Here is a 25,015-nt window from a genome sequence, read left to right as displayed (position 1 = left end):
AAAAAAAATGAAAAAAGCTATAACAAATTAACTCTTTTTAAAGTACCAGATCTTTTTTGTTCCTCCAGAAAATAAGTTTTTAATCATAACATGAAATTCCAACCATTATTCCCTTTCATGTAATATAATTAAGTTATTTTTTAGGAGGAAGTAAAAAAATAGTTCTCACAGCAGGGTATCAGAAAGATTGTTTTTACCCTTAAATTGCTGTTCTACCAACTACAACTTTCTTTACCTGCAGGACTCAAGTAACAACAGTTACCTATAGTCCATGGGAGGCAGTAGTTAAAATACATTAAAATAGAGGATTGTTTGCAATTTAAAATCTTAGTGTTGGGAAGTCCTGATTCAGCAAACTATCTCTATTCAGCAAACCCCTACACACATGCTTGAAGTTAACCACATGTTTAAGAGCTATTGAAGTACACGGACTTTGGCCCCATTTCAGAAAAATCAGTTATATACACATTTAACTGGCTGAGATGGATGAAGCAAAGAAAAGAAATTGGGATAAGGGAACTGTACCTGAAAAAGATTCCAGCCAAACAATAATCCACAAAATAAGAACTTATGTGCAGAGGTGTAATATGCTTAATAGCTTTCCTGGTTTTCCTGAAACATATATGTTGGCATTTACACTTGCCTGAGTTTACTGTATTGGGAAGAAAAAAATAGCATAAATGGGAGAGAACTATGGTAACTACTTGACATTAGAGAAACAGGCCTTACATAGATCTATACATCCCAAGGAACATACATACAGATCTCAGAGATAAGACAGGAGTGTGATGAGAGAAAGAATAGTTTATAAAGACCACTGAAAGCAGAAACAGCAGCATCCAGGCTGACTCTCCCTTCCTCTTTTTCAGGGAAGAACTATTCTAATACTCCACATCAACTGAGCATCTCTATCTCTCCTCTTCTCTTGTACAGCCACATCCCTTGACATGTCAATTCAACATTAAGTGGAGAAACTAACTCAATTTCCTTGAAGCCAAGTTTCTTTCTTTCTTTTTTTTTTTTTCCCCCTCTCTCTTTTTTCTGAGGAGGCCGGGGGGGAGAAAAAAGGAAATTATGCTTTCCACACTCCTCAATTCTGCTAACAAGTACATCACAGGGATATTTTAATACCCCAGTTCTCAGAAAACAAAAAACTGGCTTTTTACTGTCCGCCTCGTATGAGTGGTGATCCTTCTTTCTTTCTTTCATCTTTCTCCTTCCCTTGCACTGCCTCACTGTAGCCCTCAGCTTTCTCCACATCTGATTAACATTGCTTTTCCTCATCTTCAGTGTAAATGTTCCTTTCCACTTTCCCCACCAGGTCTGACCTGGAATAGGAATAAGTCCTTTATGCAAGTAAAAGTGAAAGGTACTTTTCTTCCTTTCATTCCTTTCTTCCTTTCATCAGCCGATACTTTCTCATCATCTCATTTCTCTTCCTTCTGTCCCATATAGCATTCAGAAATCAGGGAGGACTCTTCCAACATAAAGAAGGAGGGACTAGCAACATATCTTATTTTTCTTTCTCCCTTGATAGGGAAAGAAAAGTAGCAAAGCAAAAATAAACTGCCAGATAGAGGCACACACCATCCGCAGAGGGGGCAGCTTTTACTTTTTCTTCCAGGTGCCACTACTGCACCATTTCTACTGACAGTGGTGAAGCCAAAAGCCAGCTCCCTTTCTGTGCCTACTTTGAATTTCCCTGTATCTTGGTAAGCCCACAACCACAGAGAAAATGCCACCCACCACCCTCCCTCAGGTGAGGGAGGAAGAGGAGGAAGAGTAAATCTCTCCTAATGTAGGAGGGGAAGCCACGCTGCCCAGACAGACACACGCATACTTTAATCTCTGTTGAGGAGGTGAGACCTACTCAGCTAACAACTGTAGAATACTTTTAGCTTATTGAAAGGCGCTATGGCATGGAAGTCAAGCACCTCCATCTTCACACACATTACACTTACAGGCTACACAGCTTCAAGTTTAACATTGTGCCGTAATGGTTTTTTTTTAACCGCAGTTCCTTTTGCAGATGTCTTTTATTTAGAAAGGGAATTTCTAACCTTTAATAAGATATACTGGAGCAAGCTACAACTAATGAAAAGGTAGAACACAAAGCTTACATAACAAGCCAACAAACTTCTCCAAACATCACACTGTACATTTTTACTGAGACTCACAGGAAAATCAGCAAGACCTCCAGAAAATTTCCAAATAAAATCCAGCATAAAATCAAGAGACGCAGTGGTCATTTTCTGGAATTACAGAAAAAGAAAAAAATACTTCTCCAGGCTCACAACAATTTTCCTATCCCCATTAAGCATATTTTTCCATCAAGAAGATTTCTCTTAATAATAGTATGCCACAAATGATCATTAGGCAGGAAAAACAGGTCAGGGCAGGGATAACAAAGATGAAAAGAAAACTGCTGAGAGTTCACCTCTGCTGTTTATTTTGAGGCACACTTAAGATTCGAGTTGGACTGTTCTAATCGTATTCAAAGATTTAGTTCTCTAAAGAACATAAACAAAACTAGCAAGGGCCATCAGCCAGAATAAAGCTTTCCACATAATCATAGAGTAAGGTCAGCTTTTGTTTGTTCTTTTATATGATAATCTCAACTACTCTGTGTTGATATTTTTAATTCTTAAAAAAGGAGAAAATAAAATTTCTTAAGACTAATGGCCTGTTTCTGCAGGGACAGCTTTCTTAGCATGCTTTTTTGGGCTGTGCTTTCTTCGTCAAGTATTTTTAAGCTTTTACACCTCATCTAGGTTAGCATGCTCTGGTTGGCAGCCTGTATCCCTTAAAAGGCGAGGCAATAATCCATCTAGGTTTAGGGCATTTTCACAGAACTGATGCAGAGCTGTGTCAATTTTAATGTCATGCTATGGAGAATGCATGCAGCTCTCTCCACTTTAGAGGATTAAAAGTGACCTCTCTTACCAAAATCAATAAGGGCAGCTTGCTGTGACTAATAGGTTGTAGAAATTCAAAAGAGACAGTTTGTAACACTGAGTTCATTCTCCCTGTGTCTGTCCCCACCCAGCCCCAGACTGGCTGGCAGAGCTGCTCTTTGACATGTACATTCACATGGCAAACCGATGTCCGTTCCCTTCCCAGGGACCAGACCGAGCCACACACAGTTTACTCACATTTTAGGGAAGAAAGTAAGCTGATACTTATCGCTTAAGAGTGGACTTGGCAGCTTCTGTAGAGAAGCATGTGAGAGAGAAACTAGAATAAGTAAACAGTTAAAATGTACTTTTATTTTTTTGCTCCCCAGTACAGTTTTTAAAAGGCCTTATTTTTACATATTATCATGACATCAGCAAGTACGCAGACACTTCACATCACTTCATGACCACATTTTTTTTTTTTCTAGTCTCTGAGCAAAGGTTTTTCTCCCTTCAGATCTTTGCCTAGTTGTAATAGGCTAAAAATTCAAATTCCATTAAAGTCAATGGAACAGCCCGAGAGATGTATGAGGCTATACATCCAACAGTAGCATTCATTAACTGCCATGGCACGTGCTCAGTTGTTCTGGCTTCTTTCTCTTCTCCACTATTCCTTTTGTTACTCCGAAGTACTTCAGATTTAACAGTCATGTTTGGGGGCTTTTAGAAAGACAGTAATTTTGTACGGTACTGGAAACGGGTCATGCTACAGCGTGCACACAACTGGTGTAAAGAGAGTTTTCAGTTTTTCGGTTTCACATTTTGTAAGACTAAAGAATACCAGCAACTCAGATCAGGATCTCCTACCTTCTGGTGAAAATACCCTTACCCTCCTGGATGTCTCTAATTTCCACTTTATTTTGCTTGAGGTACAAATTAAAAATCCTCACCCACGGTTCATAGCTTGTGGACATTTTCTCCATGTAACAATCACCATCATTGTCTTTATGCCAGGAAAACAAGACTTGCCTTGCGGGAGCAAGGGAGAAAAGGGGCTGAAGTGGTGGGAGGAACCCAACTGTAAAGGTTTAGGAGTCCCTACGGAGGTTTATAAATAGACGACTGCCATGTGCAAAATGTGAAAGAAACCCAGTCAGCGTAAGAGCTGTTGCTGTTTTGAAATCTTCTAACTACATTCATTTAGGCAGTAGACAGAGTTATAAACAAACAATAAATCAAGAAATTATTAGCATTTGAATTTTGGCAAGATAATAAAACGTGTAAGGGTATAATCAGCAAATAATAGGAAAGATCTGCAAGCGAACCCACCAATTAATGATAAATAGGACTTGGCACGGAATAACTTCACCAATGTGTATCTCATTAGATGGCTGTGGAACCTGTTCCCGCAGCAGCCCACTCCGAGTGAGGGAAAGGTGAGGTAACTGAAATGTCAGCGTACCCACTCCCTCACGGCTTTCGGGCTCCGGGATTGTAACCACCTGGGCCAAAATGACAACCTTATGCTCCCATGAAGGCCATGCTGTGGTTCTCCAGTCTTTAACCTATAGATTTCCTTGTCTAAGCTTTTGGACCTTTGCTCTGCAATTCCATCTCAACAAAGGTGACCGAAAACAGGCAACTTTGCTCACTCTGGAGGGCAAGAATCCCTCTCTCCTCTGTTCCCCTTGCTTTACTAACGATACCTCTTAAAGAGGAAAATGCCCCCAAGCAAGCAATATCACTTAAAACAGATAAATAGTTCACACACCAGGCAGGGGGAAGGGAGAGGGGGAAGAGACTCTGCCTTATTAGACTAGAAACAGACACACCATATTAATACAAAGAATCAGCATATGGTTCTAATAGGCTTTCTCAAAATGATTTATCAGCTGTGATTAAGCCCTCGACCAGCATGTCTATCTTCATAAATAAAGTAAAAGTGCACCTTGCTCTGAAATATATCAGCAGTATCTTATTACCTACCCAACCATAGAGGCTGCAGTCCACTCTGGGGAGAAGAGAGCTTGTGCTTAATAGCAGAGCGTACGCACTAAAGAGATTGCCAAGATTTAGGGGCTTTGTCTAAGAGATAGACTTATGAAAATGCCACTACAGGGAAGGTTTATCGCTTCATCATGTGCCATCGGTGCATGCTGCTGAAATCTGAACTGGTAACAAGAAAGCTGTGCCATTAAAAACATTCATAGGAAGACCAAGGCAAAATGCACAACTATGCCACGTTGTTGTGAAAGAAATGTCAGAATGAAGTCAGGCAGGCCTCCTTTTTTGGGGGTAGCCAAAATATACAAAACACAACAAAAACCCAAACATTACAAGAGGGTGACTCAACTTCTTTGGGACAGAGACAATAAGAAGCAGAAGGAACGTGGACTGTCCTGACTGAGCTCTGCAGGATGATTCATCATCTGGAATTCAGAAGAACATGGAAGGATTATGGTTAGGGAAGTTTAGCTCAATCAAAAACGTATGCCCTCAGGAATTGCCTTTCTGCATGATATAGGCACTTACTGCTGGAAAAACATTCAGGTCTTCTCTCAGAGTATGAGGATCTAAATCAATAAATCCATTCAGTCCATTGCTGCAGAAGAAGATAAGACAGACCTGCCTACCAGCAGAAGATAAGGTGTTGTAAAGGCAGCGATGAGCCTAAGTTGAAGTCTATTCCTCTGAATATTTTTGCAAGGTCATGTTATGAATGCTGTTGCCTTGACAGCTTTTCTGTGCTGTTCCACAGAAACTGTTCCTTTTGTAACACAGTTCAGTGTGGTAATTACCTGTCTGGAATAAGTGCCTCGATGTAGATATACGCTTGAGACAGGACTCAGAATGTCAGGTCACTGAAGTGCCAACTGCAGAATTGCCATATAAAATATAGCGTAACCCCCATGTCTACCATGAAAGCTCCATAACCTAAGAAAAGCAGTTAAAATACAGCAAGCCTACCCATCTGCAGAGAGGAGAGCATTCTTCCTGTCTTTAGCAACACTGAACAACAGCTGATAAATCTTTAACACACATGGTTTGTGGGATGCCCTATGCTGAGACTGAGGAGATATGGAATCAATCCGGGGCTCTGCCACAGACTTCCTGTGCAATTTTTAGCACGTCACTTAAGCCCAGATCCTTTCTGGTAGCTCACTGATTTGCTCCTGCTTTATTTCAGTGACAGCAAGGCACCAAAATGCCTTTGAAGATGTCTATCAATCTTTTAGAGTCACACTGCTAAAGATACTTAGGAACCAAAAGAGACAAAAAGACGCTTGCTTGGCGGAACGGTGGAGAGGACACAGCTTCCCTGCAATTCTCACTCCATGTCTGTGATTCCTTCAAGAGCTTGGTGTCTCACTACGAAGGAGCTTTGGAAAACAACATCCTCTGGAATCTGTTTTTCCTTAGAATAAAAGAGACAAAGCATTTCCCTTCTCCATAGGAACGCTGCAAAAGTTAATTATCAAGAAAAAGGGCATTTTATAAACCAACAGTGAGCCCAAAAAGCAGATCAATAACCTGATGAAATTAATGCATACAAAAACTCAGAATAACCCATTGGAAAAACTCTGATACAGAGTTATAATGTATCTTTACAGTACTTCAGTGGGTCACCCAGAAGGAATGCTATGCTGTGAAGGTGCTCACATCTTCACACATAGAGATGTCATACTTAGAATATAGGAGCTATTATACTGAAATCTTTGAATGTGGGGTGATATTTTGGACTTTGAACTTAAGAGTTTTGAGCTATCACCTCAACAACAGCTTAAGTGATTGATAAAGTAACAGCTTGAAGTTATTACAATACCTACAACAATGGTACCCTGGCCCTTAACATAAATCATTCCTAATCTTATTTCGCATCTGCTATAACATACTCATTATATAAGATAATCAATCTCAGTGGGAGAGTAAGAAGCCAGAGGGACCTTTGACTTGAAAAAAATATGGACATTCTTACATTGTATTTAGACAAATGAAAGGAGAATATATGTATATGTATTTATGATCGCATCATTTAAAAAAAAAATCCAAATAGTAAGCATTTAAACATAGGTCTTTGCTTTCTTCTGCTGTACAAACTGCCAGTCAATGAGTCAAAAGTGCTCCAGGAACAGACTTATGAGTTCATTGGTTTGTATTAATTCACAAGTGAAATTCAGCTGTTTCAGAGAACTTGCCTCTGAGATGTCTACCAGCACACTACACTTCTCAATGACCCCGCAGGCGTTTCAGAGTATTCACAAGGGAAACTGGAGCTAACGTGATTGCTGTAGAGGCAGGACACACACTCAGAAGTCATACTGTTCTGCACCAATGCACTGCAGCATTGACACCAACCTCCCACAAGACCGTGCTTAAAAGGAAATGAATCTGCAGATCTCCTTTCCTGCATTACTAGAACACTAGAAAAAAAATTTATACATATTCTTGAAACATGGCTCTGTGCTGCACATTAATTATGTGAGGGGAAAGAGTCAGGTGAGTGAGGGTAGCTGTTTTTCATAAATGGCAAGTGTTGAATTTGAGTCCATCAGCCCAGCCAACCAGCATAACGAACCCTTCATGCCTGTTCTCCCCTTTCACCAACAGGTGAATTGCCAACATTACTATATGCATTAATATAGGCCTCTAAAACCCAAACACTTATACAACATGTTTTATCAACATACTGATATTTTTTCTTGTCGTATATGGGTACTATATGATTTTAATGTCACCCTTTCCTGTCTAAGGGGTGCCATTTACTGCACTGCTAGTTTCAGCTACTGTATCATCAATGGTTAAATGTCAGAGTTACTTTCTGGAATGATGGGCCAGATTAAAACAAGATATGAAGTGTTTTCTTATATGCAACCAACATAGCTCTTGCAGCTTATCCTACTGGGAAAGTCAGACGATTTCAAAATGGCATCTGCTGCAAATGAGCAGCAGGTCTCCCAGGGCCTGCTTCTCCTACCATTGACATGAGTGAACAGGATCAGGCCCTCTTTTGGTTGGTTTGGTCCTTAAATTAAAATAAGCCTCCAAAAATGAAAAACAGCAGCAAACCCCACCAAGACTGTACAACACAAGAAACGCTTATTAGACACTCTTATTCCATCAAATTTAGGGCCACTGATTGGGTATTTACCTTTTATCAACTTGTTGCAATGCAAGAGGTTTCCTTTAAAAAAAACACTTAAATCAGGCAAAATCCATCATGTTTTTTCTATCTGCCTACTTTTCAGAAGACAGAGAAGAAAAGCTGAGGCCCAGGTACACATTGCATAAAATTTGAATGAGGTGTGGAAATGAAGTGAAATTTTCCACTAAACTACACCTGCTCAAAAGACATATTCTATCATTTCCAGCTTGCCTTGAATTAGATCAGCCATACTCATAGGCTACAGCACAGAGCTATGATATTAAGAAAATATTTGCAAGAGTTCTCTTCTGGAGATCAGAGAGTCACTGAGTTCAGCACAAAATGATGAGGTGGTATAAATTAGACGTGCACATTTTATTTACCTTCTTAGGCTGATAGACAGAAATCTATCTTGGTATGTACAAGGTAGAAGGAGAATTTAGAAGGTACAAACCAACCCTATGCCTTTCAAATATTCAGACTGTAGCATCATCCCTTGCTTAACACAACTATACTGAATACTCAGATTCTTAAATCATTCTGTAGACTGAGCCAACGCAACTGCCAAATGTTCTTTGTTTTTTGGTGGGTTTTAGGTTTGGGGTTTTTTTCCCTTCACTGGACTACTTCAATTTTCTGAAGTTTTTCTAGCAGTGAGCTGACTGCAATGGGATAGTGTACTTCGAACAGGAATATTAAGCCATGTAAAGGACTTGCTGGCTATGAGCTTCCTGAACTGACACTGAACAACCCACATTAAAATTAAGCCATAGTTGAGAATAGCTGTTTCCCTACCTCATTTGCACGGTTTACATATTATCTTGTAGCATTGAGCACTGGTTAGAAGATTTCAAAATTGCAGGATAAGTCTTAGGAAGTGATGCAGCCAAATTCTAGCATAAGCAAAATGTGACTTTAAAAATACCCTCATACTGAAAATATTCAACTACTATTTCTAAATACTACTTGATGTAGTACTCTACATGCTATATTTTCTCATTTCATGCAGGGAGGTCACACAAGATGCATTTTAATGACACAGGTCCAGTTAGTTGTTCAGAAACAGATCCTGACTCTTCGCATCTTTGACATTATTCCCTCAGACCCAACCTTAATGCTTAAAACAAGATGAGACAGCAGGGCCTGTCCAGTAGCAGCAAAGGTCATGTGTTTGCAAGTATAACCCATTACAAACGCTTTGGATACTTAATGCTCTGAGCAGTATAAACCTAAAACCTGCAGCTAGTAGGCTAAGATGGTCATCTGCTCTACCAGCACTATCTGCCTTGTTGATTTGGGTTGCAAATTTTATCTGGGGCCGAGCTGTCAATTGTTGCCTGCATCAAGCTCCCAAGACCTTTAATATTTACATTTTTGCAAGCAGAAATATAGTATAACGATGCTTTTACCTGTGCTGATTTTTGTGAATTTGACAGGTAGGATGCTTGTGTCGGGAAGATTGCCATCAAGAGGATGCAAAGAGCCTCCTTTTCGTATGCATATCAATACGCTTATTGCTGATCTATAGCATCCTTTGCATTTAGGGAGCAGGCCTTCCTCAGGCAGGGACTTCCAGCTAATATTTGATGGTATAAGCAACAGAGGAGCCAAAACAAACCGATAATCTCACTTCCATTTATAATTTTAGCTTTCTCATTTCAGTTCAGGTCCTGAAGGTCATCATCATTATTATTACTTGTGTCCGCTCAGTCCCCAAGCAAAGGCTAATAACACACATATAGTTTAAGAGGTGGTCCTTGAAAGATGATCTTACAATCTTAAAACATATCAAGTACAGAAGGCAGAAAACGACACTACTCCCACTTTACACATGAGCAACTATGGCAGAAAGATAGTAAGAGATTTGTTCATGGATAAACAGTCGAGATATTAATGCAAGTGCTTTCCGCTCAGTACTACCTTTCCAAAAAGGGTACAGGCGGTGTTCCTAAAACTGTGCACTCAGCACTTCACAGCTGATTTGGAATGTTACCAGTCCACATAACCAGCTTAATCACAAAAAATTGTCATGGATTATCCATGGGCTCCCACTCAGAAAAAAAAAAAAAAAAAAAAAAAAAGAAGAAAGAATGCAGCTAATTGGACTCTATTCTTTGAGTTTTCAAATAATGACTCTAAAGGAGGAAAAAAAAAAAGTGTTTTTCTTTTACAAGATTTCAGTGTCAAGCTGTGTGCTAAGCCACAGTGATATACTAAAATAAACAAAACTATTTCTTTTAAAGTCCAGAGAAATTAGCATGACCAAAAATATTTTTGGAAGACTTTTCTGAGCTGTGAATAAGATTTCCATGCAGCTAGCCTTGGTTTCCAAGTATTGGTAGGTCCATCATATTCCAGGGACAGGCTGTTAGAAGCATTTCATTAGCAATAGCTCAAGCCCGAGGAGTCTCTTTCTGCCACGGCCTTTGTCTCTTGCATTTGCGTAAAGCCCTACTGGGGCCTGCTTCAGATTCCTATCTGACAGTCAGTTGGTAATGTAAGAATGAACATACAGCAGACTAATTAGAAACACAGAGCAAATGTTACAGGTTAGCTAGCTAGTGGAACTTTTGCCTTTTTCATTTTTTCCTTTTTTTCACCCCCTCCCTTTTCTTTTTTTAATGATTTCCCTCCCCCTCATCACTCATTTGGTCCCCGGAGATCACCAATGGCAGCTGCAGGGGTTGGTAGGAGGAGGGCAGAAAAAGACTTTCAGAGGCTGTTAAACAACTGGAATTATCAGGTAACTTGATGCCCTTGTCTAGGTTTTGATCAGATTGTGCAACTACCCCTTGTAAGCTGAAATGGACTCTGCAGCATCAAGCGTTTCAAATCTGTGGCTAAGCGCACAGAAGTCCACACCAATAGATTTCTCCTCATCTCCTTACTCCTGCAAAATAAACACCATGAAGAAAGAACTGCTTAGGAATCCTCTAACTTGCAAAGAAGTAAAAATGTACAGAAATGTTCTCCTTGATTCTGGCTAAAACTCCCCTCTGCAGCACATAAGACACAAAGCTTTACCAAGTTAAATCTAAAATTAGATATATTTATCTCATTACGTGGCTGTTTCCTAGCATTCATCCTGCACACAAAGCTGTGAGGGTCAGTCTGGGCTATTTTCCCAACCCTTGACCAAAACTTGGACTCTCTCACATTTGGACACTCTTTTTCCTTGCTCAGCATACCATGCCACAGCTTCTATCCTCTCCTCTGTCCCAGTCTTTTTCCTTATAAGCCACAAATAAACCACCCCTAGACTCCCTTCCCTACAAGCCAAAACCAAACCACTCCTAGGCTCCCTTTCCATCTTTTTTCTACAAGCCTCATCTCCTGTTCCGCACCTCAGCAGCCAGCTTTACCTCTTTTTCCCCACAAAGCCCTCTTGGGCCTTTACTATGCAGACATCAAGATTCCTAAATGCTGCTACCTCCAGATTTCATGAGCCCCAGCAGCACACATACGCCTTGCACGTATGAATTCTGAGTTGGACAGCAATCACCAACAGGCCAAGCAAATGACACAATTAGGCAGCCAGAAGAACGTGTACCTATAGAGGAAGCCCTTGCAATTGGAAGCACAGATACTCTGAAAAGCAAAATAATGCTGAGGCAGGCTAAGGAGAAGTGCCCTCTGGCTTTAGCACCGTAGATGCTTCGTGACTGCGTTTTCCTGTTTTTAGTCTATGGTCCTGGTTAATGTTCGAATTAGAGATTACCATGAGGACTAAACAAAATACCACAGTGTTCAATAAGTGGGGAACTCCTATGGCAGAGGACAAATTACACAAGAATTTCCAAGAGCTGCAGGAATGGAAGAGGGGCAAAGAGAGGCACAAAAGGGAACGATGTGAAGGGGAGGTATTGGGCAGGTTGTTGGAGGGCTGCTGGGAGCAGTATGGTCCCGTAGGAATCCCCATGTTACTCATGTGTTTTAGTTCTCAAAAGCAACCAGAACTTTGGATCTTATTTGAAAAGTCAAAATTTCATGCATTTCCTCTTGCTGGCCTCTGTAGTGCATTAAGATCTTTTACAATTGCTTGAAAATTTTAACAGCTCTTTAGGATCCCTCAAAACACTAACAACTGTTGGACACAGGAGTACGCTTAACCCCATACAAAGTGGCCTATATAATTCAACCAAAACTTAAAAATACTGAGACTAAAAGAATACTAATTGGAAATGGGATACATTATCCACTAGGTATTACAAGTTAAAGCTTCCCCCTTCAACATGAATACTGTATGAGAAATACAGAAACACAATAAAGCTGGTAATGATGACAAATAAATCCAGGGGCCAACCGTGTTGCAGAGAAAAGAACAAAACTATTTTATTTTTTTTTAAGTAAATGTCCCTTCATAATCCACATTTCCCTGTAATGTATTTGAGCAGGTTTGCAATCCTCACTTCAAAGATGATATAATTTTCCCAAGCCTCTCCCTCAAGAGGTGTGTGGTTTGTGTTATAGTTTACTTAAAAGCACAGACTTGGAATCAAACCCTGGCGAACACAGTTACATGCTTTTGGAAATTTAATGCTGTTTTTCTGTTGGTTTGGGGTTTTTATTTTTGTCAACTATTTCAATAGTTTAAAAAGCAAAAGTGCCACCTAGTTTCTAACCAAAAGGTTACTACCAGGTAGTAGAGCTCAATCTGCTTTCACAGAGTGTCCCTTAACATTTCAAGGAAACAAAACGGAAGGAAGGGTTCAGTGTGCTCGCACTCACCCTTTTGTTGTTCTCTTCTTCTTGTGCCTTCCTAAACTCGTGCTCTAGGGAGCAATCGATGTCGTTGAAGAGGCCCACTTCTTCACAGTTCTTCAGAAAGCGTGTTGGTGTAGGAGTCTGATCTGAGAATATGACAAGAAAAGATCATTGGTACTTAATATTAAAAGTAGAGGGAGACAATGTAATAGTCTTCCAGGAAAAAAGAGGTTCTAGCTAACGTCTTCATGCCTTCCTACCCCTACCACACCATCATTAAAAACAAACCACAGAGCACTGAATTTCAACACTACGCACTGCAGGCAGGCAGTGCTTGCCAACAGTGTCCAAAAACAGGCAGCAGTCATCGTTCAACCAGAGAGACAACAGGCCAGGTTTTCACAGGGCACGCAACACAACTGCATATCCTTCACACGTGCAAATGGTCATTGTAACTGTCTATAAACCTCCAATAATAGGTGCATGCAGAACAATGCACAGTGCATACGATAGTGCAAATTTACACCATCGCACACAGGTAACGGCTGCAGATACGCACTAGTTAACGCCTTCATGTGCTTGAAAACCACCTCAAACATACACCTACTTTCCAACATGCATGAAGTTAACCACGGCAAGAAGTTCTGCTTCTAACACAATTTTTGAAGGAGGAGCGACATGACATTAAAAAAAGCTGTGCAATGTTAAACTTTGACCACAAAGAAGCATCCTTATGTGTTTTATACCTAAAAGTGCTCATAACATATATAAACCATGGGATTTGAAGTGAAAAGATTTTTAACACGTTTTCATCTCTAGGAATTTTTTGTCCTCTCAAAAAAAGTTTGGGGAAGGACAGGATTCTCTTTAATGCCGCAGGCAGGAGGGACTCAAGAAGGTACAAGGTTTTCAGGCTTCTTTTCAAAAAACTGAGCTTGGCTGCAAGACTGACAAGATCAGTTGCCCTATGGACTCAGTTACTTCGGTGATGACCTTCCTTAGTCTTTCTTTAGGAAGTAAAAAAATCAAGCCCAAAACTGGGAATCAAGGACTCCTCAAAAGTCAGCTCTGAGGCAGCCTCATTCACTCTGAGGCAAGTTCTTAACTACTCACCTCAGCTTCGCCATCCCCCCAAAATTACAATACAGAACTGTGTTAGCAAAAGCAGGGGAGAATACATATAGACCTATCAGATTTACACATATTTGAAAAAAAAAAATTTAAAATCCTCTCTTGCACATTAGTTTCTTTTTTCCAAGCCCCCATTCCAGTTCAAGCTGCTTTGTAGTACCTAATTTTATGAAAAGATTGGGCTCACTCTCTTCAAAAACCATCTTCTGCAGAATCATTGACAACTACCCTATTGTTCGAAATTCATTCTTTAAAGAATGAAAACTCTGTCATACTAATCCCAGCTGCCCATATTGGGCCAATTCTGACCTCAGAAAAAAGCTTCCAGCTTCAGTGAGTTCCGGAAGAAAAACTTGGTTTCCTGCACCTAGCTAAGCTGGGTCAAGTTCTTATCTTTCCCATTTTCCATTTTAAAACAAGCTGAGGCCAACTTCCACCTGTAATAGGTGTGGTCCTAAAGGCTTTACCTTCTTAAGTAATTTAAGGGCAAACACACTCACTTGCATTTATATTTCTGATGGAACATATTGATGTAACATAAAAGGCAGGTCCTTAATGTTAAAATGCTGCTTTATTTCTTTTGGCTTAGGCATCATACTTGTGAGCTTAAAGGAAACAAAACTCAAGTGTTTGGGAATGCATAAGTATTTATCTATTAGTTTTCACAGCTAACTACTGTATTACCAGAGTCAGAAACATAAGACTTTCCAAGAATCTTGCAAGAACTCAGCATAAGGAGCCGAGTCAATGAGGTGCTGACATTGATGGGAGCTGAGGACACTCAGCACTTTACAGGTCCACATCCTAAATAAGTAGTGCCAAACTAATCTCTAGGGTAACCTCACTGAGCTCAGTAGATTTACACCAGAGTTGTCTTTGGCCCTTGGACTGGAATTTGTACCAGAAATGAAGTGCACTAAAAAGCAGGATAAAAAGATTTTATTTCCAAAAAGGATTAAATATTATTTTAGTGAACACCACGATTGCTTTGTAGAAAAAAAAAGATAATGGTTGCCAAGACTTTCTGGACATAAAGAGCATGTCAGTATTTGAATGTGAGGCAAATACAGGAAATGTTTTCTCTTCAGAAGTGGTATATCCATATCAAATAAGCAAGGTTTTCATAATTGCATGACCAAGATGAGAAACTAGGGTTTCATAAAGAATTGATGGCACCACTTTCACTAAAACCAAAAATCCTGAGTTTTTTCAGAGTTGCTTGTGCCCAGAAGTTGGGGGCTAGGGCAGAAGAGAACACTCTAACATAGGCAAGGTCTTGTTATTTTTCATCAAGGTACACAGCTGATCCAGAAATCAGGCATTACTACAACAGGCTACATTAGGTCAGAGGCAACTTAATGGGTAACAGGGTGGTGATCAGGCACGTGCAGCTGAAGTTCCTGATCTGCTCAGCATCTATTCCATGAATGTTAGACAGACAAAAAAAAAAGTTTTCACAGTGAGGTAAATCCATTTTAACAGTGAAAGTACGCAACCCAGAGCAAGACTGTGACTTCAAATGTGCAAATGCTTCATCGGCTTTTCTCTGCACATGCTGAAAGTGTATCTTCTGCACCACAAGCAGTCTGAGATAATCACATGCTGTGTTGCCTACAGTTGACCTTTCCAATTAACTACTTCATTATCTTGAGCATCAAAGCTGATAGATTAATGAGACTATTTATACCACCTACGTATTGACACAGTGATCTTAAATTACTACCTCAGTCTCCCCATACAGTTACTGTAGTTTCTAGAATCCAGAAATTGGACTGGCAAGAATTCAGAACAAGATTGTGTTAAAACAGACAGCCCCCCTCTCCTCCCAGTCAGGAGGTGGGAGCAAGGACCACCACCAACCACCTAGCCTAAACTCCATCCACAGACCTCTGGAAGCCAGTTCAGCCAGATGTAAACCAAGAGCTGTCTTTTTATAATACTTCATCCTTCAACATTCTTAGAAAGCAGAAGTCCACGAAACCACTGTATGAGAGCAGAACTGATAAAGATCCAGACTTTAAAATGTTGAGATTTTACATAGTACAGTAGCTACATTGCACATTCACTGGTTTCAGGACTTTGGGGCTACCAAATCCAGTGGGCTTTCTTTGCTCCTGAGGCAACCAACTACTTTGTCCCTGCAAAACACCAGTTCTCCCTCAGGAGGTGGGCAAGCCAGTAGAAAATGTTACTGTCAATCCTTTTACCTAAATTAGGCAAGCCCTTGTGTTTTATTTGAGAAAGGTATCGCAAAGGAGACCCTACATTAAGTTACACATTCAGGTCTCCCAGAATTAATAAAATATTCCTAATTCTCAGCACTTAAAAATGCATTAATAGTTCCAACAGCTTATGTCTGACCTCACTGTTCCCTGTCGGCACAAACAAACCTTTTGTTGCTATCACCAGCGCCCAAAACTATTCCAGGCTCACGGAGGACAGGGATTTGATTTGTTGTACTTCAGCAACTGGATGTGCCAGACCCATCTGGACCAAAACTCAGACAGAGCTATTACCACTCTCAGCATTCCTACAGAGGTCACACGTTACTGTAGGAAGCTGTCAGCATGCATGCTGTTAGCCACACAACCCAGGACTTCAATGGCCCAAGCTGCATTTTGAACTGGGCAGCCTGGGATACAGGTCTGTCTGGGTTAACCCTAAGTATCTGGCTATTCTACTGACCAGCCATCCCAGTCAAGTCCCATTGTTCAGCATGTAAAATCTCTCCATCCCCAACTGGTACCAGAACTAGTTTACTATGCTTTGAGGCATCTACCTGTAGCCAACTGTCACTTCACAGGTGAAGTTGTGTCATCAGACAAATACTTACAAAGTTATTTCTATATTGCCTTCGCCACCAGGTTGAACACAGAACTGTCAAGCTTCAAACTAGGCAATAAATATTTATTTATTAAATATTTATTAAATAGATTTATTAATAATAAATAGGTTCAGCCTATTACTCAGGCAAATGATCATCCTCTCTGATGACACAGTCGTGGCCAGAAAGGCTGGAACAAACATTAAGTTTAAATAAACCTCAAAAATGTAAGCGGACAACATAAAAACACCAGAGCAAGATCAAATGGTCTCACCTGTGCAGATCCTTGCTCTTTAGCAGGGCCTGATGTGACAGAACAAGGAAGGGGTAATGGTTTTAAACTAAGGGAAGGTAGGTTTCAACTGGATATTAGGAAAAACTGTTTTCAATGACGGTAGTGAAACAGTGGAACAGGTTGCCCAGAGAGGTTGTGGAGGCCCCATACCCAGAAACATTCAAGGTCAGGCCGGACGGGGCTCTGAGCAACCTGATCTAGCTGAGGATGTCCCTGCTCACTGCAGGGGGGTTGGACTAGATGACCTCTAAAGGTCTCTTCCAACCTAAACCATTCTATGATTCTGTGATCCCAAGCCAACCTACCATATCTTACAGGAGTGGATTTCAGAGACACTCAGTAATCAGATTCTGACCAGAACTTGATATACCGAATATATTTTTCCTGCTGAACATTTTGAAAACCTGTCCTCAGTGTCTGAAGTGATGCCTGATTCTCCAGATTAATTTAAAAACATATGCTATAAGGCAACAGGAAATTTGAAGTCTTCAGTAAAGAGATACCATTATATATTCATTATGTTTGACTATGCAGATTTTGTTGTTGTTTGGTTTGGGGTTTTTTTGTAATTACTGAAATAATAGTCTCAGAAAGGACACTCTGTTTCAATATATTGCTTTCAAAACAACAGCCCAGGAAGTGCCACATTAGCTTGCTATATAGAGTTTATTTAAACACATTTTGTAAAACTACCTTGGATCCTAGAGTTTCATCCCTCAAAGCATGAATGAAAACTTTAAGGCATGATACCAGTTAAGAAAGAAACAGAACCAAAGGACAGTTATGTGAAACAAGGTTTCATTGAAAAAAAAAAAAGAATAAAAATTCAGATTCAGTAAGAGATATCTAACAGCACAGCTCCCAAGTATGTAACTTGATTCTTCATCTTTTTTTTTTAAAAAAAAAAATGTTTAGTCTGATGTGCAGTAATAACAGGCATTTGGCTTATTCAGCTGTGGGCTCTGTTGAAGTTATACACTTACTCATGTTATACTTTCACACAATGATAACAAAGTCAGAGTAATAGGGCTAGCACTGAAATTGGAAGGCCTGCCCATCAAGCAGCCACAAGGAAAGAGGAATGTCCTGAGAAATTCAAGGTTTCTTCATTGATTTGGCAGGTTGCTTCCCAAGTGCACAAAGAAGCTCAACGTCACAACACCTCAAGCAGGTGATGGAAGAGAAGAGGAAGAAGAGGTGCACCCAGTCGTACCTGGTGGAACTGCCGTCACCTGGGGGCTCACAGATGACGGCTCCCAAGAACTTTACTGCTTAAAGATTCACTGTTTAAAGCACTGGTTGGACTTTTTGTGGGGGTACACATACCGGGTACAACACATCTTTAACCTCTTCTGGTCACTCAGAACCTGACCAGCTGAATTTTAGAAGACTTTTCATTTCATTATTTGGTAAAGCAAGGGACATGGAAACGAACAAGAAATCAAACAAAATTATTTTCCCTTATATCCAATCATTTCACACTCCACAAAATTCATGCCTAGATAAACCTCCCTGTGTAAACCACAAGGAATAAAAAAAAAATTAAGCCAATCGAGGATGCCATAAGTTATCTCACTGGCATAGGTATTACCTGGGAAAAGTAATACATTTGCACTACCTTTAGCACATACCCTTTTTCATCTAGAGGGTACTGTTTCTACCTCCACAGTGAGCTTTACCACCAAAAATCTGTAGGATTGGATTTCAGCAAATAGAATCAGGAAGAAACAAGGTTTCTATAGAGATAATCCTGACCTCTCCTATATCTGTCAGCCGTGCTTTTGGAAGGACTTGCCCCCCTCCAACAATGGTAAGGTGTCACTCCTTCCCTTCCCAAATTTGATACCACAGGAATCTCAGTGTCCCCAACTCTCAAAGTTTAGTTCCACACCCCTTTTAGTACTTACCTGGAGGGAACAATCTGTCCTACAGCCATTAATATTTCTGTGTTAAAACAACAAAAGCTTTGACACACAACAAACTGCAGAGTTTCAAAGCAATGCAATGTTAGGTCAGCACAACAGCAGAGATGACATCTGTTTCAGTCAACCTAACTACTAAGTTTCCTGCAATGATGACTAGCATGCAAAACTTACACAAGATATTCTGTGTTATCTCAAACAGCTCTTTTTTGACTAAGAAAAACAGAAATGGAAAACGTCAGTGACTCTCTATCCATAATCTCAAAGCTTTCTAACAAACAAAAATAAAATACATACAGAAAAAGGAACAAATAACGTTACAGTTTTTTCTGTCTTTTTCATGTCAAATTATCCAACAAAAGGATCAGTTGCATTTTCATGCAATGCCTTTAGCAAACTTCCCTTCTATTTACACAGAGAACATAAAGGTATTTAGTGTATGCATGTACCTGGAGTTTCTGAATTAGTTCAGGAGTCACTGGATTTAATAAGACTTGTTCTTCTTCAGCCAGCATCAAAAAATTTAAGCAAATATAGTAGAGCTAGTTGATAACCAGGAAGCTCTTGGCTAGACATACCTGATAAACTAGCATAGCACCAATAATTTCAATCGGGTCACAGAACCTTGGTTATTAGGCACTGACCCCACCACCATAACAATATATAACATAACTTTAACTCTCAGTTACAAATTGGTATTTCAGAACTCAGCACAGATTTCACACAAGAAACAAGTTATTACTTCCCAAGTCATATTTTGCTTAGTTTGTTGGTACAAGACCAACAGCCCCACAGTTTTAGTGCCTACCTCCAATAATAGTTTTCAGAAGACATGCTTAGTGTGTGTTAAATATTACTGACATTATTCTGACCCCAGACTGGGTATTAGCTATCTCTGGAAATAAAGCAGAGAATTCTAATGGCTACCTGAAAGCATACAGGCCATTATTTTCTGTGACTAATTACTAATAATGAATGGATTCAAATAAAATACATTAAAAGGTAGTATACAACATACTGGAAAAAAAGGAGAAAGTCTGACTTCTAGACACCTTAATAAAAAGAGAGAGGAAAAAAAACCACCACACACTAGCACTGCACCTGGCTTATTATAAGGCAATCGCTGCTGCAGTTCTTTGAACCTACTGATGACAGAAAAATTATTTTCAAAAAGGAAAAAAAGTCAAATAAGCAAAAATGCAAAAAACAAGAAGGAAGATATGAAGACAAATGTCTAAGAGAAAAGTCTGTCTCTTTTCCCCATATATCATTAATTTTTCATTATGAAATCTAAGAATAAAACATCTTAAACTTTAAGGTATTTAGATTTCCCCAGGGTTTAGGTGGGTAATGAAACAACTATTTTTCAATGTCTCCCTACAGAGAGTAGATGATCTATGACACTTCCAAGCTAAGGACTGCAAAATTCCAAACAAAGCCACCGAATGAACACAAAAAGAAAAATCGTACACAGCAGCACCAGGTTGCCAGGCCATTATGGTCAGGCACATTTGCCACAATCTTTGAGAACACGTGCAGCTTTTTACTCTTTCATCACTACAGAGGATCGTCAAACACAAAGCACAAAGAATACATCCCTCAGAAGCAACCTTGGAGACTTTCTGGCCACAAAATTCTGCATTTCTATTTACTTAGTTGGCTAACAGGAGGTCTAGGAGCCCCACTACTGGTGGTAGCGGTGGAAGCCAGTCAGAGCATTTTGCCTGGGAAAGCAACCCACTGGAAGGACAGCTATCTCATAGAAGTTACCAAACATAAACGGAGCTACTCTACTCAAGGGACTCCTGATGACAGAATATACTCCTTAGAAACTGCCCTCAAGCAAAAGTCTTGCCAAACAGAAAGTTATAACAAAAGCCAGCACTTTCACAGGGTGAATGTGCCCACAGTACAGATGTCTTCGAGCAGTTTCACTGCCAGAAGACACAGCCAAATGCAAGAGCAGCATTTTCTCACTTGTGCTTGCAAACACAGGATTCTGCGGGCATAGCTGGCATGCAGGCACTTTACAAGCCCTATTCTTCAACATGATGTGTACTGTTCCTTTTTAAACTTAGTCCACTATGGCATTTTCAAGTGTAACAGGAAAATAGATGTTATTTGGGACAAGGTCTGTCTGATTTCTTACTGTTGCCTGAAGTCCCAAGAAGGAAAAAAAAAGCCTAAATCAAATATTTGCAAGCAACTGCTACCTAATTATGATTTTCATAAAAATGGAAGCGGTTCATCCATAAAAGAGGTAGCCTGCTGGAGACCCTTTAGCACCTAAAATGGTGCAATTTACCTTGAAGAAGCCTATTTCAAAAGATAAATATCAAACACTGGTTAACATCCACACATACCTTTGCATCATTGTTTTTCTTCTATAATTACTTTGAAACCTGAAAAATCTTAGTGATACTATTCTTAATAATCCATTACTATAACCCAAGGAATATACAATAGAAAAGGGAATAAAAAAGGAGAGAATTGGTAAGCTTAAGGCTAGCTTGACCTTAGCCAGCACTCACTGAATGCCAGCAAGCCACCGATGTGTGGTTACTCAGACAAAAGCATGAAAAAACTACGTAAGAAACTAAAGGATGTAATTGCACATAGTACCAAGTAACCTCTGTGTATTACAGGGCAAATGCAAAGAGAGATGGTTACCTTTAGGGGGAAAGAGTACTGGATATTACCTTTCCAGTTACAGCTATTTACAGCAGGCAAGTTCTGAGCCACCATAAAGGTGGCCTGTTACAGTTGCTGAATTGAGCCTGTCAGACTTAAATAGCGAGTCTTACAGGAGCAGTACAAATGCACTTCATTAACACACTTACTGCTGGGCTCCAGGTGACATGTGCTCAAGTGCCTATATTTCACCAGCATGTTGACATGGGAGTCAGCGATAGAGCTGCCAGCATGGCTGAGGTTCAACAATTTCTCTCCGTCTCATGCCAAATCTGTGGGAAGGCCTAAGAATGGCAACTGTCTTTTTGTTCACAGACATGCATTCCAGCTTATTCCATCTCTACTTGTTATTTAATTGGAGCTGGGGCTTTTTAAAACCAATCTTGGAGGTATTTTGCCACTAGCTTTCCAGTAGGAGTCATGCTTTCAACATCATCTGCATAGTTATCTTGACTCTTGAATTTGTGTCTTCTTACCTGATAACATATTATCTGTTTTTATTGAAGGAAACTTCAAAGTCATTTCATGTTTGTGCCTGTGAATCATCAGATGATCCTCTGTTGGAAAACGCTGTCAGGCAAACACAGAGAGAGAGGGAGAGGAAGAGAGAGAAAAAAAAAAAATAATTTAATTCTCTAATAAACTTTTGGCATTGGACAGAATTTCAAAAATGAGAGGCAGAAAGAAATGTATCCAGCTAGAAATGTGTCCAAATGGCAGAGGAAACAGAATATTTGAAAATGCAAGTGAGTATGAGTAACAAATAGCTGCACTCTACTTAGAAACGTATTTGCTGCAGTGCTCTCTGGGATTGCAAACCGCAAGGTGTCATGCATTTACTTGAAAAAAGTTGCAGACCAAGTTTTGGATTCTAAGGGTCTCAGGCACCCGCTCCAGGTACCACAGCCTCACAAGTCACCACGTGCCTGAGGATCTGCGATAACTGCTGCTGTGTGTGCTCCTAGCCCACGGCAAATGCAAAGTAATGAGGCGTATCTTAAATCACTTTACTGTTTTTTTCTGCTTTTGTGTCTTTCTGCAACCTATATCTGCTGAACAGCAATAAAAATAATCAAATAAGCCAGCCTTTCCCTACCCAAAAGTATTCAGGCAAAATGCATCTTTAGTTTTGGAAACCTCTCATATTTTGACTTGATTCAAAGTGATAATGCAATGGTGCTCAGTATATGACAACTATTTATGACCCTTTATGATACTAAATTAAATTATTTTGCTTTGTCAAGCAGAGAAGGTGGAGAGATGTGCTTTGTAAAAAACTAATCAGTGTGCTAATTTTGTTTTACAGTCTGATAACAGACTTCTACAACAAATAGCTTCTTTTGAACAAGACAAAGAAGAGACAAGCTTGAATAAATGTTAAAGCACTTGCACACTTTGGGCTGTAAGAGCAAGCTGGTTCTGTTAAGTTTCTTTCACCAGAAGGTGTATACACTGACCTCTGCTACAATCTACTGTAATAGTTTTAACAGGGTTATTTCAGAACAAGCAAAGGGCAAAAGTTGTATCACCAGGGCTTGAGGAAAAAAAAAAGCATAAATTTTAAAAGTAGCTTTTGAAAGCAACAGGTACATAGGAGACTGTAAAAAACTGGCAACAACAGAGTTAAAGTGACTTAATGCTTTCAACAAAGTATATTCTTGGCTAAGTGACTTTGCTTGTGGCTATAGTATAAATAGTTGCAGTACGTTACACCTTTTGAGAATTTCTCTAAGCCCATAGACAAAGCAGCATAAATAATGGGAATGAACACTCTGGAAAAAAAAAAATCCCAAAGACCTTTTCCTCACTGTGAAATCCTGGTTCATTGCTTACTCATCTGGAAGAAATGCACTGCTAGAAATTTATGTTAAGAACAAAGGGAATATGTGAAAGACCTTGCTCAATGAAATTGCGAGGGGGGAAAAAACACGTTTTTTTCTTGTGGAAATGGATTTTCCTTCATGGATGCCACAGTCCATCTCCAGGGTGAAATCAGCCAGCTTAAAGAGGGCATGGGGCAACTGAGGAGAAGCTATTCCTCCAGCCCAGACTTCTCTTTTTTACAAGTCCACTTTCTTCCTTGTGCAGAAGGTCAACTCCCTCAGCCCCCGGTACACATCTGCACTGGCTGATAGAGAAGCCAGTCCCCAGACAGTTTAACTGGATAGCAGCGCTACAATACACACTTCTGTCAAGTCCTCATTTACAATAAACAGAGGTCATGTTTTGAAATGGGAAATTAAATGTTTTTTAAGATGAAGTCTCACTTACATTGCTTGTGTTTCGAAATTGTAACAGCAAAGAACCAAATCTGCTCTCTGAAGACCTGAATGAGCTTATTTGGATCAGCTTCACCTCCACTGAGGAAATTAATTAATAGCTGACATGAAAACACTCAAATCCACCAATCTGAGTGGAAGCTAGTTTTAAGATTCAACAAAAAGGTAAATAAAACTTGACCATAAAACTCGGATACTTTTATTCGACCTGTGACAGAATGGTGAAAGTTTAACTCTGCATATGGCGATCTGAAGTGACAAATCCTTGATCATAGGGACAATCCAAAAGATTCACTCTGACACCCATAGAAGGCTCCCACCTAGTGAAACAGCAAAGCTGCTCGGCCTGTCGTTAACTAGATCTCAGGCTTCTCCCTTTTCTTATTTCAGCTCTTGGCAAAACCAACACCTACACTCCAGTAACAGTCACCCATCATTCCACCAGAAGAACCTAAAGCATTGTTAAAATATTAGCCAGCTGAAAACTCCCAACAACAGTTAAAGCAGGGAAAGATTACCCTCATTAACAGAGGAGGGCTCCGGGAAATGGGTAAGCTAAATCACTTAAAACAGATACGTACAGGAAGCCTGTGGCAAAAACCCAAAAGATGCCCTTGCCTGAAGATTTTACTCACAAACTCTTGTCATTAAACTGAATTAGGGTCAGAAGTGCCACACATGGAACTTCCCTCATCGCTGTATGGTGGGAACTTCCCTCACCACTGCAAAATCATCAAAAAAACACATAAATCCCCATTCAAAATCTCAGCAGGTAAAATCCCTGTCATTTCAGGTTTTTTAAAGATCATTAAACTTCTAATGTTACAGGTCAGATCATACGCTCAGATACATGTGGCAGATCACCAGTCAACAGGAATCCCAAATGTACATCCTGGGGCAGAATTCATCGACAGGCTACATTTTCTATAGAGAATATTTAGTAGGAAGATGTCTCAAAGATTTTTTTTAAAAAATGCTTATAAGATACCATTGTATTTACGTATTAAAAAAAAATCAGGAGGGCTACCAGATCCAACAGGAAACATAATATATTCCGTCATACATCTAAGCAGAAGACAGACAAATGTGTCCTGCCTAGTGTGTCCTCTATTGCTAGCTCCTAAAGAAATTT

General features: G+C 39.8%; 1 protein-coding gene across 1 annotated transcript in view; it reads right to left on the bottom strand.

Moving 5' to 3' along the window:
• Positions 1-25,015, bottom strand: part of CREB5 (cAMP responsive element binding protein 5) — a 257,654-nt gene that overhangs the window by 189,892 nt on the left and 42,747 nt on the right. Inside the window, exons 3-4 of the mRNA XM_075083142.1 lie at positions 22,081-22,174; positions 12,766-12,887 (exon numbers count right to left, since the gene is read on the bottom strand). Of these exons, the coding sequence (XP_074939243.1) occupies positions 12,766-12,887; positions 22,081-22,174 (216 nt within the window). The remainder of the gene's footprint in view (positions 1-12,765; positions 12,888-22,080; positions 22,175-25,015) is intronic.

Source organism: Phalacrocorax aristotelis, chromosome 2 (assembly GCF_949628215.1).
Source record: "Phalacrocorax aristotelis chromosome 2, bGulAri2.1, whole genome shotgun sequence".
NCBI classification, from domain to species: Eukaryota; Metazoa; Chordata; class Aves; order Suliformes; family Phalacrocoracidae; genus Phalacrocorax; species Phalacrocorax aristotelis.
This window is presented reverse-complemented; position numbering and strand designations above follow the sequence as displayed.